Source organism: Pongo abelii, chromosome 12, assembly GCF_028885655.2.
Source record: "Pongo abelii isolate AG06213 chromosome 12, NHGRI_mPonAbe1-v2.0_pri, whole genome shotgun sequence".
Lineage (NCBI taxonomy): Eukaryota > Metazoa > Chordata > Mammalia > Primates > Hominidae > Pongo > Pongo abelii.
The window spans coordinates 121,326,606-121,345,593 of record NC_071997.2 but is presented as its reverse complement, the minus strand read 5'-3'; the positions used below and the strand labels follow the sequence as shown (position 1 = coordinate 121,345,593).

The 18,988-nt window shown below is 49.7% G+C and overlaps 1 protein-coding gene and 1 non-coding gene across 9 annotated transcripts in view; one reads left to right on the top strand and one right to left on the bottom strand.

The window, feature by feature from the left end:
* GREB1 (growth regulating estrogen receptor binding 1) overlaps positions 1–18,988 on the top strand; it is a 162,845-nt gene that overhangs the window by 80,361 nt on the left and 63,496 nt on the right. For 6 of the 8 annotated variants that reach the window (XM_054548391.2, XM_054548388.2, XM_054548386.2 and 3 more), the window contains exons 3-6: positions 933–1,052; positions 4,987–5,163; positions 14,909–15,091; positions 16,848–16,982. In XM_054548391.2, coding sequence (XP_054404366.1) covers positions 933–1,052; positions 4,987–5,163; positions 14,909–15,091; positions 16,848–16,982 — 615 coding nt within the window. The remainder of the gene's footprint in view (positions 1–932; positions 1,053–4,986; positions 5,164–14,908; positions 15,092–16,847; positions 16,983–18,988) is intronic. The other 2 variants (XM_054548389.1, XM_054548390.2) reach the window with 2 other exon arrangements.
* On the bottom strand, positions 165–283 carry LOC112132124 (5S ribosomal RNA). The gene has a single exon (XR_002913939.1). It is a non-coding gene; the product is annotated as a 5S ribosomal RNA (ribosomal RNA).

Genomic DNA, 18,988 nt, shown 5'->3' with positions numbered 1-18,988 from the left:
CTAGGATTACAGGCACGCACCACCACGCCCAACTAATTTTTTGTATTTTCAGTAGACAGGGTTTCATCATGTTGGCCAGGCTGATCTCGAACTTCTGACCTCAGGTGATCCACCTGCCTTGGCCTCCCAAAGTGCTGGGATTACAGGCTTGAGCCACCGCACCTGGCCTACAGCACCTGGTATTCCCAGGAGGTCTCCCATCCAACTACTAACCAGGCCCGACACTGCTTAGCTTCTGAGATCAGACGAGATCAGGTGCGTTCAGGGTGGTATGGCCATAGACAATGTGCAGTTTGACTACCTATATTTTGTGTCCCAAATGAAGCAGTGCAGGTTAGGGGCAAGAGCATCAGCTTGGGCATCACACACGACTGGGAACGTGTGGGCCATGCTACTTAGCACATAGTTGAATAGCTGTGGGCCAATTGCTGGATCTCTCTGAGCCTCCATTTCCTTTTTTGTAAAATGGTCTTCATATGACACCATGGTACCCTCTACACAAATATCTTTGGAACGCTACTATGTCCAGGCATTGCGCTCAGTCCTTATCAACCAATTCGATACATATTAAACCTCTAGTGTACACACAGCTGTGACAGATGGAAGAGAAGTGAACCTAAATTTGGAGTCATGAGGCCCAGGTCTGTGTGCCGTGTGACCTCGGGCAAGTCATCCAACCCGAGCAAGCCTCAGCTTTTCCCTCCAGTAAAGAAGGTTGATAAAACCCGACTGACAGACTGTAAGGACAAGTTAATTCCGAACTAAGCTAGACGTGCTGAGTGCTTGTTAAGGATGGGTGGAACCCATTCTGGATTAGTCCTGTAGGTCCTGGGCTTGTTGAGCCTGAGAAAGCAGGCAGAGGAAAGGCACTGGGGGAAGCGCTGAGGCCAGACAGCAGCTGCCTTGCTCATCACTCTTCTTCCCCCATCTAGGTGGTAGCCAAGTGGACAACGAGGAAGAGGAAGAAGAGGGAGAAGGAGGGCTGGAAACAAACAGCCCCCCAAACCCTTTCCAGCTGCACCCTCCGCCTGAAGGATGCTGTACCACAGACGGTGAGCCTCTGCCAGCTCCTGGCCAGGCAGTGCCTGCCATGCTGCCTGGAGGCAGTGGCCAGGCGGTGACTGGGCCTGTGACTGTGTGCCGCAGGGGTCCTCTTTGCTCTTCCTCTTTGCTTTCCCTGAGGTGTGAGCCATGCCCGTGGGCCCCCAGCAGGTGCTGGTCCGGCCTGCCCTCCTGAAACAGGAGCTCCAGAGACACCATCCTGGGATGCTAAGGCAGGCCTCTGTGCCACTCTTTGGACAGCCTCAACTTTACCAGTGGCTTGGGAGCCAGACATTCATTTTTCTGCATTGGTTGCTTGGAACCTAGAATACATTTTCCCTACTCAGGCCTGTTTGCACAGCATATTGAACTCAGAAGTGATTAGGAGGAATAATCTTTCTTTCTTTCTTTTCTTTCTTTCTTTTTTTTGACAGAATCTCACTCTGTTGCCCAGGCTGGAGTGCAGTGGTACAATCTCAGATCACTGCAACCTCTGCCTCCCGGGTTCAAGCAATTCTCCTGCCTCAGCCTCCCGAGTAGCTGGGATTATAGGCACATGCCACCATGCCTGGCTAATTTTTGTATTTTTCGTAGAGATGGGGTTTCACCATGTTGACCAGGCTGGTCTCGAACTCCTGACCTCAGGTGATCCACCCACCTCAGCCTCCCAAAGTGCTGGGATTACAGGCGTGAGCCCCTGTGCCTGGCTGGAATAATCTTTCATACTCATCAGTACGTCAATGTTGAACAGGCAGATACACATAATCTCAGGGACCCTGTACAGTCAGTAATGGTACAGTTTCACTGTTGAGGAACTGAGGCCTGGAGATGCTGGGTGGGTGGCAGCTTAGTCCTGTGCTGAGAGCTTGTGCTGTGCACTCAGGCTTGGTGTACACCCCTGACTCTGCCACCCGTGAGCCACACAACCTCTTTGCTAGTGAGTTCATCTGTCTGACACCATGTCAGTCAAGGGGGGAGGCCAGTTAGTGGCGAGAACATCAGCTTGGGCATCAGACACAACTGGACATGCAGGCCATGCTGCTTAGCAGATAGTTGAATAGCTGCGGGCCAATCACTGCATCTCTCTGAGCCTCCGCTTCCTTATTTGTAAAATGGTTTACATATGACACTGTGGTACCCCCTATACAAATATTTTTGGAATGCCTACTATGTCCAGGCATTGTGCTCAGTCCTTAGTTATTTAAGATAATTAACTGGGTATTATTAAATTAAGCAGTAATTGAAGTAATTATTGAACTCTTTGCTCTGGAAATATAGAGATAAATGGGACGAGAGATCCCTGTTTGATGGGAGCTATACAGGGAAGTGGACACTTTGCACACAGTTGGGAGCAAGCAGGGGTGCATGGAGCAGAGGAGGGGCTCTAACGCAGGTAGAGAGTTTTGGGAAGGCTTCCTGGAGGTGGCCCTTTGGGTTTTGGAGGATTAGTACAAGTCAGCCAGGAGACTGTGGAGGGGCTGGAGGAAGCTGGGAAGTTCCAGACAGAGGGAACAGCATGTGCAAAGGCTTAGCGGGTGAAATTACAGCTCATTTGGAGGAACTGCTAGCAGATTGTTTACGTAGGGGCCTGAGGTATGGCGGAGCCAGGCTTGGAGGAGTGATGAGACTTGGTGTGAAGGCTCCATGTGTTCTGCCTTGGGGCCTGGACTTGACCCTGAACATGACGACTGAGAGAGGAGGGACTCAGTCCTCTCTGGGCAGCTCTTCCAGGCAAGGGGAAGGCAATATGGTGGCTCTTAGTGAGGTAGGACTTCTAGTGTCCAAGTATTTAAAAGGCCACTGAATTAAGTGGTAAGAGGTGAACTCTTCAGCCAGGCATGATGGCACAAGTAGTCAAGTCCCAGCTACCGGGAGGCTGAGGCAGGAGGATTGCTTGAGCCCAGACTTTGAGGCCAGCCTGGGTAACATAATAAGACCCTATCTCTTAAAAAAATAAACGTTAAGAGGTAAACTCTCCAATGGTCATTATATTTTCCCATAATCTCCAAATAAATACAGTAAACACTGTGACTACTCATGGCCTACATCCCTCCAGCTCTTCAGAAGGCATGGGCCACACCGGCCTGGGAGGGACCTAGGTCAGAGAGTTAGGGGACCTCTGGGGATTGACCTTGACCTCTGGGGATTGACCTTGACCTCTGGGGATTGACCTCTCTTCCCCAAGCCAATGCAAGGAACTGCCTTGTGTTAGTCCATTTTCACACTGCTGATAAAGACATTCCCAAGATTGGGCAATTTTCAAAAGAAACTGGTTTCTTAGACCTACAGCTCCACGTGGCTGGGGAGGCCTCACAATCATGGTGGAAGGTGAAAGGCACATCACATGGCAGCAGATAAGACGAGAGCTGGTGTGAGGAAACTCCCCTTTTTAAAACCATCAGATCTCATGAGACATATTCACTATCATGAGAATAGCGTGGGAAAGACCCACCCCCATGATTCAGTTACCTCCCACCGGATCCCTCCCACAATATGTGCAAATTGTGGGAATTCCAGTTTAAGATGAGCTGTGGGTGGGGGCACAGCCAGACCATATCATGCCGCAGACCTGGGAGTCAGCTTGGCCTCCCTTCCTGGTCCACCTCTCTGTAGCTTGCAGCAAATCACTCAACCTCTCTGAGCCTCAGTTTCCCTATCTTCAAAATGGGAACAGCCACACTTTGCTGCAGGTGATGAGATGAGAGCTTTGCAGAGCCTGCCTCACCAGTGCCTGGTGTGTGATGGTGCTGGCCCCACGGCTGCCAGCGTCTCCCCCACAGGTGTTGCTTTCTCCTGCCCCTGCCCAGGGGCACATGGGAAACCATAGAGCAAATGCATGGTGAGTGGGGAAGCCCTGCACTCAGGAGGAAAGTCTTCATGATGTCCTGTAGAGCTCTGCTGGGAAGGCCTTGGCTCGTCGGGGCTCCCAGAGAGGTCTCATTCGGGAGCTAAAGCTACAGGAAGCACAGGAGATGGGGCTGGGTGTGCCCTTACCTGGGACGAGACCCTGGAAAAGGCTTACCCAAATTAATCTCAGCTGGCTCTCTATTTTACCTTTCCCCCCAAATATTTGTAGAAATGTATTATTTGAATAGGAAATGTATTTACAAGCTCTAAAACGCAAAAGGTTCCGAAGGGCATGGAATGAGAATCCCTGTGCTCTCGGCCTGCTCAGTGCCTGTGTCCTGGCCGCCAGTCCTCCCCATGACCCCCTAGAGGAAACCGACGCTATCAGATTCTCAGCCTTCATTTTTCGTGACAGCCTCTTTCTCATCCCCATAAAATGCAGCATGTAAAAAACATCAGAGGACCCTCAGTTTCTTATGGATTTATCTTGTATATGTTTCCATTTGCCATCACGTGTTTAAAATTTCTTCCTGTTGCGCTTCATTTGCACATTAATCTGCATCACATGGTAGCACCGGTAGACAAATAACGTGTGATCTGTGTCGTGGATAACTATGATTATATATATATATATATATTTTTTTTTTTTTTTTTTGAGATGGAGTCTCACTTTGTCGCTTAGGCTGGAGTGCAGGAGCACAATCTCGGCTCACTGCAACCTCTGCCTTACGGGTTCAAATGATTCTCCTGCCTCAGCCTCACGAGTAGCTGGGATTGCAGGTGTGTGCCACTACGCCTGGCTAATTTTTGTATTTTTAGTAGATGGGGTTTCACTACCTTGGCCAGGCTGGTCTTGAACTCCTGACCTCAAGTGATCCTCCCGCCTCGGCTTCCCAAAGTGCTGGGATTACAGGCGTGAGCTACCATACCCGGCCAACTAAGATTATAGTTTTATCTCTCAGGATTAATTTTGAGGTCAAGCACACCCAGAGGTAAGGGTTTCTCCTGAGCAGACCCAGAACGTTTCCTCCCTTTGCCCCCGTGACCCCTCTTCTGGGAAGCCCTGGGCAGCATGTGAGTCCTGTCCACCCCTCCTAGGGTTCTGCCAGGCTGGGAAGGACCTGCGCCTCGTCTCCATTTCCAACGAGCCCATTGACGTCCCTGCGGGCTTTCTCCTCGTGGGGGCCAAGTCCCCCAGCCTGCCAGACCATCTCCTGGTGTGCGCCGTTGACAAGAGGTTCTTGCCGGATGACAATGGCCACAATGCTCTTCTTGGTAAGTACTGCTTTGTCATCCTCTGTGGCTCTTTCTGCACAGGGTAGAGCAGGGTCAAGGGAGGTCACGGCGGGGGGTGGTGGCAACAGAGGGACCATCTTTGGGACCCGAGGCGCAGCATGCAGCCCTGTTTATGTTTTTTGGTAGACGAGTTCTTTGTGGAATGGAATGCAAATGAGATGCATTTACAGTATGACTGCATCCCTGCAGAAAGCTCACCATTTAGCATTCATTTTTCATACATTTATTCTTCAAACCTCCCTAAGTGCCTGCTTGTGTCAAGCATGGGTGACAAACCCTGTCCTAGACAGTCTCAGAAACAGCCTACAGAGGCAGAGGAGAATGAGGCCGAGTATGTTGCTGCTTCCAGAATGTTCTGTCCTGAAGGACTGTGAGGCACCCTGTATCTGTTTTCCCCTTTGGTTTATCACTCATCTCTCAAGATGTGGTCTGTTTGTTTGCTTGCTTGTTTGTTTATTTATTTTGAGACAGAATCTCTCTCTGTCGCCAGGCTGGAGTGCAGTGGCACTATCTTAGCTCACTGCGACCCCCACCTCCTGGGTTCAAGTGATTCTCATGCCTCAGCCACCCAAATAGCTGGTATTACAGGTGTGCGCCACCACACCCGGCTAATTTTTGTATTTTTAGTAGAGATGGGGTTTCACCATGTTGGCCAGGCTGGTCTCGAACTCCTGGCCTCAAGTGATCTGCCCACCTTGGCCTCCCAAAGTCCTGGGATTATAAGCATGAGCCACCACGCCCAGCCAAGAGGTGGTCTTTATTACCCCAGTTTTATAGGTGGGCTTGGATCTGTTAACTTGCCCAAGGCCGCATGAGTAAAGAGCCAGGATTCAAACTCAAGTCTTCCTGGCTCCAGATTCTACCCGGTACCATCCCACGTGGTCTTGACCATGTTGGGGTCAAGGTCAAGGTCGGGGAGCCACCATTTTCCCTTCCAGCCACCGGCACCACTAGCCTTTGATCTTTCCAACAACCGCTGGTCCACTAAGTCTCTGAGTGCAGAGCTGAGGCCAGGCCTTGCCAAGCCTGGCTGCCTTTGCTCATGTGATGTAAGTGAGTTCTTACTGTGTGCCAGGCCATCACTCAGTAGGCTCCCCCATTGTGGAGTAAAATCTAGGGACACCCGAGGTGTGCACTGAGAGCCCGGGGATCTGGGTTCCTGCCCTGCATCTGCCCACAGGCCCCTGTGTGCCCCCCTGGGCTTCTGCGTCCTCATCCATGAAGCGGGGAGGTGACTTCCACATGTGCCCTGGCCCTTTGGCAGTCTGTTCTCATCCTGTCACTGTGGGTCCGGCCCCTCCGTCTGGCCTGGCATCTTCTTTGGAGGAAATCTGGGCAGGAGGCAGGATTGGTAATAATCCACTTCAGATGTAGCCTCAGGAACAGTCTTCATGCAGAAGCAAATTCGATTGTGAGAATTTATGGGAAAAACTTCTAGGCTGAAAACCCCCACAATTTCTTACATATTTTCCATGGGTATAGATGTTGAAGCCTCCAGTTTTGCGCTCGATACAGTTCCAAAAGCTGGGAGGATAAACTCACTCCACAGGTAGTTATTGAGCACACTTTATGTCTGAGGAGCTGTGCAAAGGATGAAGGATGGAGAGAGGGGAGAAGAAAACGCAATGGCTCCTGCCACAAAGGCGCTGGGGACACACGTGTGTGAACTCCGACACAAGGCAGGTGAATGCTCACTCGAGGGACAGCACCACTAGACAGTGATGAAGGAGAGAAAACATTTTGGCCAACTCTCTTGAGGCAGGCTCATGGACTCACTGTAACTAGTTCTCGAAAACAGAATCATCCCAGAAAACCTACTCTAGCAAAGAAGCTGATGGAATAATTCAATGACAGACCGAACGCTTACGACAGTCACCCAGGATGAAAGTGAGTACGCGAGGCTGTGCCTGGTGGCTGCCTTAGCGTTTGATCTGGTGGTGGCCGGGGATTCATCTGGATTCCACTACTTTGTGACTGTAAAGGAATTGCCAGGGTAATAAATCAAGGAGGCTCTGCCTCTTGGCCCACGGAGACAAGGATCTTTCAGTTCCTTCACCACCAGCCCAGTAACAGAGCCAGCTCCTCGAGGAGAGGAAGTAGGAGCTTTGTTAATTGCTTGCCAAAGCCATCTGAAATGGGTGACAAGGCCTGGTTGGTAATAACCATCGCTTTCTTCTTTTAATAAAATAACTTTATGCTCTCAGCTTGCATACTTAACACTGTTTAGGTTTCCTGCAATTAAGTCTGATGGCTATACAGGACAAGGTGGCCCCCTCCAGCCCTGCAGTGGCAGGGCTCAGTGCTTTTTAGTGATCTATGAAATACAGGCTGGGGAATACCTTGAGGGAAGCAGCAGTATTAGGAGACTTGTTTTCGTGACTTTTAATCAACTCAGGTATTTTATCTGAAAAAGCTGAAAGATTAAAATCTAGGTGTGTGTTTCAGTTTATTGCCCGGTAATTTATCTAAGTGGGTTGACAGCTCAGACATAAAAAAGGAAAACATATTCCGCTAGATTGTTTTTTCTTAGATGGGCGTAAACGAGTCCTTTGTTCATTCAGCAGGCAAAGAATTCAGCATGCATTTACTGAATATATAATATGAAACGGAAGCCTGGACCTTCAGTTACGTCTGGGGGCCGGGTGGGGGGACGCAGGCACACCAAGAATCAGCCTAGAAGTCCACAACAAACGACTCTGTCAATAAATCTTACAATACATCCGTGTGCGACATGGTCCAGCGGAGACGGTAAGGTGCTCCGGGAATCGGAGGGGCACACCGGCTCCCAGTGAGGATGGGAATGGGAGAATGTGGTATCTGAGTTGGGCCCTGAAAAATGAGTGGAATTTGGCCAATTGGAGAATAACAGCAACAGAAACCAAACACTAATAGCAGTTGGCACTTTTTGAGCATTTATCATATGCCAGAAACTGCACGAAATAAGTTAAAATAGCCAATGCAGTGGGTCTATTATTGTCTAGAGTTATATACAGAAATGAAGGCACAGAGAGGCTAACTGACTTGCTCAGGGCCACCCTGCTGTTTGAACCCCGAGGGTCTGGCCCTGGTGCCCAGGTCCTGGAGGATGAAGGGCATCTTAGCAGAGGGACCTCCCTGTACATGACAGTGTGGTACACTGGAGAGGTGGCGAGAGTGCTCTGTGGCTGGAGCGGAGGCTGGCGGAGAGCATGGTGGGGTGGGGTGCCCAGCTGGGTTCTGCTTGGAAAAGGAGCTATTTTCAACCTACGGAAGTACAGAGTCTCATGGTATGAGGTGATCTAGCCTTCTTTAAAAGTTACCAACACATAGCCAATCTTGTTTCATTGATAATGTCCCCCTCTTCTCCCTTTCTGGGATTATTTTGAAACAAATCCCAGACATTGTATCATTTCATCTGTAAATATATCTGCAGGGCATTATCTCTAAAAGATAATGGGGCCAGGTGCGGTGGCTCATGCCTGTAATCCCAGTACTTTGGGAGGCTGGGGGGAGTGGATCACCTGAGGCCAGGAGTTCGAGACCAGCCTGGCCAACGTGGTGAAACCCTGTCTCTACTAAAAATACAAAAACTAGCTGGGTGTGGTGGCACATGCCTGTAATCCCAGGTACTCGGGAGGCTGAGACAGGAAAATCACTTGAACCTGGGAGGCGGAGGTTGCAGTGAGCTGAGATCAAGCCATTCCACTCCAGTCTAGGCGACAAGAGTGAAACTCCATTAAAAAAAAAAAAAAAGATAACGGCTTTTCATTAGAAATCCAATACCATTATCATATCTAAAATATTTAACGGGTATTTAATATTATCAAATATTCAGGGTGTTCAAATTGTATCTTACACTTTTTTTTTAAAGCAGTTGGTCCATTTGTATCAAGATCCAGACAAGGGTCTTCTAAAGCATTTGGTCCATTTGTATCAAGATCCAGACAAGGGTCTTCTAAAGCATTTGGTTGCTGTGTCTCTTCAATTGTTCTTAATGTGTAGGTCCTTCCTCCCTAGTTTTACCCTTATAATTGATATTTTTAAGCATATTTAGAGTGTTAGATGTTAAATTTAGATGACTGTGTTTAAATTTGTGTTTTAGGAAGATCTCTTAGAAGTCAGATACACAATTGATTTTTATGCAAAGGGAAAAGCTGAGGCAGAAGAACTAGTTATAAACTTACTGCAGGATTCTAGAGGAGTACGATGGCCTGAGAATTATATGTTTCAAACCTCCCAACATCATACTATTTACCACCCCTGAGTGCTTCATCTTCCCCGGGAACACCTGGGACCCCTGCCCCACTTACTGTCTCACCTGGAATCCTGGTACGGCTCCTTAGGCTTCCCCGACACAAGGAGGTCATTTCTACACTTGAGCTGGGATTTGGCCAAAATACCAAGGCAGGGGTTCTGGATATATATATATATATGTATATATGATGTTGTTTTCCTTTCCCATGGTCTTTTCCTTTCTCCATCCAGGTGGGGATTTAAAATAATGTTCCCCAGATTCTGTTTTTTCTTTTTTCAATTAATATGGCACACAATGAGCCAAAGATGATCTTGTTTTTGTCCCAAGTAACTGTTTATTTTCAGGCACGGGGAGGGTGGTCATTAGTTGCTAGGTATATTGTGTGCTCGTCTGAGCTCATGAGCTTTCAAGGCTCATTATTTGGAAGGAACATAGAGTTGCTGTTCAGGCCCAATTTAAATCCCACTTGCCAGGATGTCTTCCTGGAATTGCCTTCCTAAATTACTCCTGCTGTTTCCTCATTCTTCTCCGCAGCACACCGTGCTGGAACAGCCAGTCCCATCTTGGCAGAGAAGTACTTCCTGCCTTGGGGCTGCAGGTTTGCCATCTATAAAGGGGATAAAGATGTACGCGGTACCTGACTGCGGTTTTGAGGATAACTCCGCTCTTTATATGATGATCTTTATAAACTCGAAAATGCTGCCCAAATTTGAGGAACTGCTGTCGTTGCTACCGGTACTTCTGCCTCAATCATGGGATTATTTAATGGTGTCTGTTCCTTCTTCCTAACAGGGACCATTTCTTTTTTTAACCAAAAACAATACCCAATTAATGAAACATGCATTTTTTTTTTTTTTTTTTCTTTTTGAGACGGAGTTTCGCTCTGTCTCCCAGGCTGGAGTGCAGTGGCACGATCTCGGCTCACTGCAGGCTCCACCTCCTGGGTTCACGCCATTCTTCTGCCTCAGCCTCCTGAGTAGCTGGGACTACAGGCACCCGCCACCACGCCCGGCTGATTTTTTGTATTTTTAGTAGAGACGGGGTTTCACCGTGTTAGCCAGGATGGTCTCGATCTCCTGACTTCGTGATCCACCCGCCTTGGCCTCCCAAAGTGCTGGGATTATAGGCGTGAGCCACCGCGCCCGGCAGAACCACGCATTTTTAATCTGTGTCTTGCCCAGAGCACCTAGTTTGTTTCCTGTCAGATTTTCTTTCTAAACATATTTGTGCATAAAAGTATTTGTCAGATTTGCATTTCTTCATGGAGGGTTGATGACTAGGGCCAAGTGGCCCTCTGCGCAGGGACAGTGGTCTAGAGTAAGGCCCTTCTGAGCATCCACTCTCCTGAGAAGGCACTGGATGGAGGCATCAGGCCTGGGGGACAGGTTTGTGGCTCCTGGCTCTGGTGCAGTGGCTGTCAGCGAGATCTCCTTGGACTGTGGTTCTAGAAGAAAGGTCAGGTGCAGGTGGGCTTCTAGAGGCATCTCTGAGGTTTTGTGGGAGGACTCCTCTCTGCAGAGGGAGTGGCCCCAGCAGTAAACCTGGGCCATCTCCAGCCTGCTATGAGCCAAGTGCTCAGAGACCACTGAGTCTGAAGGAAGCCACCTATTGATGCTTCCAAGAAGAATCATGTCACTTTGGTCCTAGAAGGAGGCGTAGGGCCCATTTAGTCATAGCCTTCCCTTTGATGGTTGGAACATGGAAACCCAGAGAAATGGAGCTGTTTCCTCCACATCTCACACTGTTGTGGGGGGCTATATATTTGCTCCCCTAGGGCCACATGTGAGTGTCATGACCCCCCACTGTGCTCTCCTTCCTGATACACTTAGTCCAGGGTAGAGGAAGGAGGGATACTTGCAGAGTGCCCCTGACATGTTAGATACCTCGTAGGTACTTAACCCCCATAGTGTTCCCACAAGGTGGGTTTTTGGGAGGAGATGGGTTCAAATCCTAACTCCAGCACTTTCTACCCTGTAGCTGTGGCTGGGTCACCCTGTACTATGGATGGGTTTCTGTCTCTTCCTCTGCCTTGATGCTTTCATCTGTAAACTGGGACACTGCTACTGATTGTTTTGTCAGGCTTCATGAGGTTTAAATGAGAATGTTTATAACGTGCTTGGCACAGTGCCTGGCCCATGATAGGTGCACTATGAAGCCGCTATTGTTGGCTTGTTGACAGATGAAGAAAGCAAAGCTCAGAGGTGTTAGTTACCTGCCTCACATCACCTAACTGCAGTTAGGATTTGAACCCAGGCCTCTCAGACATCCAGGCTTATACACACTCCCTTGCAGGGGCTGGGAGAGTGGATGTAGCTGTCCTCTCAGCAGAAGAGGAGAGGCTTGCTCAGTGGCCAGCACACATAGCCGCCCAGGATGTGCTTATTAAACAAACGCTACCTGCAGCTGCTGAACTAGACACGGGAAAATCACAGGGTGTGGCTGTGCGTGGTGACAAGAGTCGTGTTTAAGATGGACTGTTTCCATGGTGAGGACACTGAAGGAAGAATTTCGATTCTGGATATCCACACCCGGCAGGAATTTGAGATTTCAGGCAGGATCCCATATCATATAAAGAAAACTTTCTAGACTTTCAAGTCCTAAGGTAGATTTCTGAAGAGAACGGCTCATTATTTTCCTCTTTCTCATGAAAATTTTTGTTGCCTTTCCAATACCTTCTTGAAGAGTTGGCATTTCCGGTCTCTCCCAGGGCCGGTTGGGAAGCTGTCTATGGTTTTCTTGGTTGGCCTCTGTGGCTATCTCTCCAAGACACCTCACAGAAGAGCAGCTGGGTCTCCTGACCAGAAAGTTTTTGCCAAAGCAGAAAAGCAGTTTGCTTGCTGAGTCCCTAAATGTTTCCTGTACCAGCAAGACCCAGGGTGTCCACCCTCATTTCTGAATCACAAAGGGCTCCCTATTGTCTGTGCTTCCCATCCCAGCGGAGGAGATGGAGACGGCCTCTGCAGCACAGCGACCGTCCCCAGCCCGTGTTTCTTATGGGACAGAGGTCCGTAACCTGCTTAGCTGTCTCTGGAGAGGGATGACAGCCTGGCCTTGGCAAGTTGCTCTTAGTTTCTTGCAGTTCTGTTTCCTGTTCATCCATCTTTTTAACACCAGGCTTAGAAGCCCTTCCAGGGAGCTCTGAAGCTTTCTTCGGGCCTTGTTCTTAGGCAGCAGTTGAGCTGGGTTTATCTCAAGCGTCCCTAAGTTGGAGGTGAAGGAATAAACAAAGACATGAGGTTATTCCTTCAGAGTGCTTGCAGAAACCCGAACAGGCTGTGTTTACAGTTACCCTGTTTCCTCTCTCCTTTCTTCCGTCTCGATATTAACCGGCTGCCTGCCACGTGTTGGGTGTTAGTCAGTACCTGTACACTTGCACACACACAGCTCACACGTGCAGTCACGCTGCGAGCTTAGAGGAATAATGATGAGAAAAAGACACAAATTTCAATCACTGGGATGTTCAGAGGCCCCTGAGCTACAGGAAGAGTCTGGAGGAAAGTGCCAGCCAGCCTTTGGGTCACGGAAGGCTCTTGGGAGTAGGCATTGGAGCAGCATGTTGAGTGAGGGCTGGATGTGTACAGGTGGGGCCCCCAGAGGAAAGGATGAGCCTGTGGGTGGAGGGCAGTGGGAGCGGGCGAGGTTGAAAAGCAGGGGAGTCCAGCTGGGAATTAGCATATCAGAGGAAAGACAGGAATAAAACTGGAGATGAAGGCTAGGGGGCACTGGGGCAGCCTCGGATGCCAGGCCTGTGAGCGAGAACATCATCCTCAGGCTGGAGTTGAATGCCACACTTTCTGTACCTATGGATTTGAACAATTGGCCTCTCTGGTTCTCTGATTTCACAAAGAAGGACTTGCCCTCCAGGTTGACTGGCTCCTGTGTCGCTTGTGGGTTGAGATGAATGACAAGAATGGCCCTGGTTCCCTGTAAGTGTTAGTTGCCTGCCTGTTCCATGGAAAGCGAGCACATGGAGAGGACAGCGTTTCATGTCAGGACCTTACTGTTTGTGCTGGCACAGAGGGAATAGGACTGTGGAAGGTAAATTATCCTGTAACTGTCCTATGGCGAGGCCAAGAGATCTGTCCTTATTTCTAATGCCTTTTGAGGAAGACTAGATGTGCTCAAAATAGATCAGGGAGTCCAGTAGGCCTCTGTACTGTAGATGTCTTGTTTATCTGTGGAGATGTTTTTAACCTTCACTAACTGGAGTTATTTTGAACACTAGCCAGAGACCTTAGGGAGACTGTTCTAGAGCAGAGTTACACACAGAGCCGGGTGGCCCTCACGGCCTAAGGCACAATGACCTTTGTAGACTTATCAAATGGGGAATATGATACATGAGTCTTAGCTTCAGGATCTCCCCAGCCAAAGGCCTTTGGACCCAGAGAAACCAGACATACCAGTGGGTGAAGCAAGGCCGTCTTAAGATCGTTTAAATAAGAGCAGTCAGCCCGGGCAGAAGCCTAGTCTTCACATTTCTCATCTTAACCAACACTCCCAATGCCTATGGTCTGAATAGGATTTACAGTGTATGCAGGTCTTTTCAAGGACATTCTCTGGATTTTAATAGCTCCCAGGAGGTGGTTTTGTCATTGCCACTGTGTAGGAGGCCTGCTTAGAGCCTCACAGCTGATGGGAGCCTCCATCACCTCCCACAAAGTCAGTTGTAGGCCTGGTGCAGAGGCCAGCAGCAGCAAGATAGTCACATTCTAGCAGAGTGTCTCCATCCACTGGCTGCTAAGCCATGGAATTTACTCGCCAGCATGCCGGCCAGGCATTGCGGAGCTCTCCTGATTGATTTCTTTTCAGAAACTCACAGGATCAACTTGATAGCAGGATGGAATTTTGGACTCTAAAGAGGTCTCCCAGTGTAGCCCATCTCACTAGTCACATTGCTATGAGAGTCTGTAACTAACTCACCCCAGTGGAAATAAGAGCCTGTCGCATCATTTCAGGTGCCTGATCTGTGTAGACAGTGGAATGAGATGGCTCTTGTCTTGCAAAGTCTGCTCTCTACATAGGTGTTTAAGTGGGCTCCCAAGCACATTAAATCTTCCAAGTTTGCCCGGGCCCGTCTCTATCACTAAGTCTTCTTGGTCCTCTTTTATTTGAGTTGAGGCCGTCTTCACCTCTGGGCTAGTCTAAGAGGGTGGGGTGCTTGCCTTGCGGCATTCTCTGGCTGGTGGTGCAGGAAGTGAACCTTCAGAGTTTGGATGAACTCTGTCTTATTTGAAAAGGACCAGCCTGGCCAACATGGTGAAACCCGTCTCTACTAAAAAATACAAAACAATTAGCTAGGCATGGTGGCAGATGCCTGTAATCCCAGCTATTCAGGAGGCTGAGGCAGGAGAATCACTTGAACCTGGAAGGTAGAGGTTGCAGCGAGCCGAGATCGCACCATTGCACTCCAGTCTAGATGACGAGAACGAGACTTCATCTCAAAAAAAAAAAAAAGAAAGAAAGATGTTTATGGTTTACTTCCTTCTCCAGGTTTCTCTGGGAATTGTGTTGGCTGTGGAAAGAAAGGCTTCTGTTACTTCACGGAATTCTCCAATCATATAAATCTGAAACTGACCACTCAGCCCAAGAAGCAGAAACACTTGAAGTATTACCTGGTCCGTAATGCACAAGGGACTCTAACCAAAGGACCTTTAATCTGTTGGAAAGGCTCAGGTGAGCAGGTTGGCTGTGGAGGAGGTGTGGGAGTGCTGGGCCCCCAAGTGGGCCGTGGTGCCTGTCGGTGTGATGCTGGGGAGAGGCCCCTGCGTAGCAGCACATATCACAGGCAAAAGGCTGGGCCTATGAAATGGAAAATGCTCCTTTGCATTATGGGCATTAAGCTGGTTGACAGTGACAGTCTAATTGGATGGGATGTTTAAAAGTCGACAGAGGGCCAGTCGTGGTGGCTCACGCCTGTAATTTCAGCACTTTGGGAGGCTGAGGTGAGGAGATCACTTGAGGTCAGGAGTTCAAGACCAGCCTGGCCAACACAGTGACACCCTTCTCTACTGAAAATACACAAGTTAGCCGGCCATGGTGGCACCCGCCTGTAATCCCAGCTACTCGGGAGGCTGAGACAGGAGAATCACTTGAACCCGGGAGGTGGAGGTTGCAGTGAGCTGAGATGGTGCCACTGCACTCCAGCCTGGGCAGCAGAGCATGACTCCATCTCAAAAAACAAAACAAAACAAAACAAAAAACACGTTGACAGAGGGCCAGACTGTGCATTACCTCCTACGGCAAGTATTTGGGGCACTGGTTCTCATCTCCCCAAATTGAGTGGTTTACCCAAGTGGTCCTCAACCATGGGTGACTTTTGTCCCCTAGGGAACGTTTGGCCATAACTCAAGACAAGTTTGATTGTCACGACTGGATGGTGCCACCAGCATCTGGGGTAGGGACCAGGGTATGGCCGAATATTCTGCAGTGCACAGGACAGCCCCCAGCACAAAGAAGCCCACTGCAAATGTCACTGGTGCCAAGGCTGAGAACCTGACTTAAGACAGCTTGGCTTGAACAATGCCCCACCGAAGTCCCTGAACCCTGAACTATGGCCAGAAAGACCAGCTTCACGTTGCTGGTCTCTGAAGAAGTGATTGGGATGCAGCTTTCAGAAATGTTGGGAGCAGGCTGCCCTCCCACCCTTCTTTGTCTCAGCTTTGCCCTTCATGGCCACGGTCAGCAATGCAGGGTGAGGAGGAAGCTGGATCCTCAGTGGCCTGCCATGGGTGGAGGGCAAGTCTGGGGTGTGAGGTGTCCCTCCCTTGTCTGTGTTTGTTCCCATCTTGTCTTCCAGACTCTCCCAGGCAGGTCCTGGGAGTAGAAGGAAGAGGCCTTAGGCTGGGTGGCTCTGGGCATGTCCCCCTCACACCCCACTCTTCCTTCCTCTCTGCTTTTCTTGCTTTGTTCAGTAAATGCCTCCTGAGCCCCTACTACTTGCCAGTCATTTCTCAGGCCCTGAGGATGCAGTGGTTCTGTCCCGTATGGGACCAGTTCACCGTCTTTGATCACCTGCTGGGTCCAAGCACCTCAGAGGTTCCCCACCTCACTGGCCGCTGGGGATGGCCTTTCCCAGAGGAGGAAATAAGGGTGGAAGATGGTATCATTTCTTTATCTTCAAGTAACACTCTCGTCTATGGCTACAGGTAGCTGTAGGGTGACTTATTTGTGTAATTTTTCCCTTTCTTCTAAATACTCACCATTGCTCCTACTCTTGACAACCAGAGCTGCCCCTTGGCATGGAGCCACAAGTAGAGAGTCGCACCCCCACCCTGGCTTCATGCTGAAACAAAGACCAGGATGTGGTGGCAGCTTGTGTGGCTGTCTCCATAGCTCACTGTCCTGTAGGACATGTTCCACTCCAGAAACTCATTTCGTAATTGTTGGAGAAGAGCGAGTTGGTTTTCATGCGTGCACCTTGCTCCCTTAGAGTTTAGAAGCCGGCAGATCCCCGCCAGTACTTGTTCCAGTTCCCTCTTCCCAGCCCTGGAGAGCGTGGCTGCCTTCCCCAGCGAGCCCGTTCCTGGAACGAACCCCAGCATCCTGATGGGAGCTCAGCAGGCAGGTGAGGCGGCAGAGACGCGCCAGAGCCGCTAAATCCACAGAGCTGGCATGTCTCCGATGTGTCTGGTTAACCATGCAGTCAAGCATTCTTCAAGATAAATCAGGGGGCTGTTACCTTTTTCTATAACACCTTTACTTTCATCTTGAATTTAGAATACTTTTCAACGAAGAATGCTAGGTTTTTCATTGGGAGAGCTTTTCTTTCTTCCTGTTTGATATGAAGTGGGATCCCCTGGTGGGGACATACGCAGGGTCCCTCTGCAGCACCCCCTGCCCCAACCCCTGCACAGCATAGAGCTCTCTGTGTAAAGGTGCTGAGTCAGGGTTTGAATGAATTGCTAGAAGGGGCGGAAAAGACCAGATTGCTGCCATTCACCCCGTGCTCAGCACTCCCCAGCTCCATGAACGCCTTGAAGTCCAACAACCACGCTGTGAGCAAGCGTCAGTTTCCACATTTTACTGATTGGGAAGGTGAGGCTCATTGAGGCTGCGTGCTTGCCTAGGACCTTGTGGGCAGGATGAGGTGGAGGCAAGAGGTGACATTAGATGTGAACCCTGATGTACATGCTTGGCATTTCACCACGTTGCACAGACTTCCTAAGCATAGAGATTGTTATCATGGTGGACACCAGCCTTCCCGAGGACTCAGGAAGGTCGCTGGTTGTTTTCATGCCTCCTGCCCAGAGGGTCTGTAGAGGCACATTGGCCCTGGGACGGAGCCAGTGCCCTTGTACACACCTGGCCCATCCATCGCCTGGGCAGGGGACTGGGATGTACTCTCCTCCAGAGGCCCAGAGCTCCTCACTGCTTCCCCATGCGCAGGCCCCCAGCGCCTCTGCCATCATGGCCTGGAGAATCTGCTGTTTTTGCTGTCGGGGTGCCTGGGTGTAAGCTCCAGTGCTGCCACCTTTTAGCTGAGTGGTTTGGGGCAACTCAAACCCTCTGAACCTCCATTTCGTCATCTGTAAAGTTGGGCAAATCTCTTCTGTCTAATTTGTAGGGCAATTGTGAGAATTAAATAAGATGATAGTATGAGCAAGTACTCAAAGCGTGTTACACACCGGGCACTGTTCCAGGCACTTTCTTCTGCTAACTCATGTCATTCTCACAGTGGCTCTGAGTTGCTACAGTGACCACCCCCATTTTCTAGATGAGAACACTGAGGCATAGGGAGGTTAAGTAAGTGTCCAGGGTTACACAGCTGGGAGGTGGTGGAACTGGGCTCAAACACATGTCATCTGGCTTCAGAGCCACCCTCTTAAACCCACAGGAAACATTCAGTGCTACTCCTGACCTGAGCTCTTTCCAGACCATTCTGGCTGACATGGGTACCTTAAGCAGTTCTGTCAGCCCCAGGAGACGAGAAGCCATGATTGTCCCCAGAATTACCCTTAGACCTGGGGAGCCCTGGGCCCTATGAACAGCCTGCACCCAGGTAGCTGCAAACCCGACTGCTCTTCTGGACTCCAGATGTATTAGTCCATTTTCATACTGCTATGAAGACATTCCCAAGACTGGGTAATTTATAAAGAAAGTGGTTTAATGGACTCACGGTTCTACATGGCTGTGGAGGCCTCACAGTCATGGCAAAAGGCAAAGGAGAAGCAAAGGCACGTCTTACATGGTGGCAGGCAAGAGAGCATGTGCAGGGGAACTGCCCTTTATAAAACCATCAGGTCTCGTGAGACTTCTTCACTATCACGAGAACAGTATGGGGGAACCACCCCCATGATTGAATTACCTCCCACCAGGTCCCTCCCATGACACAGGGGGATTATGGGAGCTGCAATTCAAAGTGGAATTTGGGCGGGGACACAGCCAAACCATATCAAACAGAGGTCTTGAGAGAGAAGGTAGAAGGAAGCAGAACAGTTTCAGGTGTGGTCCTGGAATTCAGGAAGTCCCCCAGTCCTTCTTTAACTCAGGCTGTGTGTCCAATGGGGTGTGAGCAGGAGGGCGCATGTTCCTGGGTGTGCATGTATATAGGCATGTGTTTGTGCATGTGTG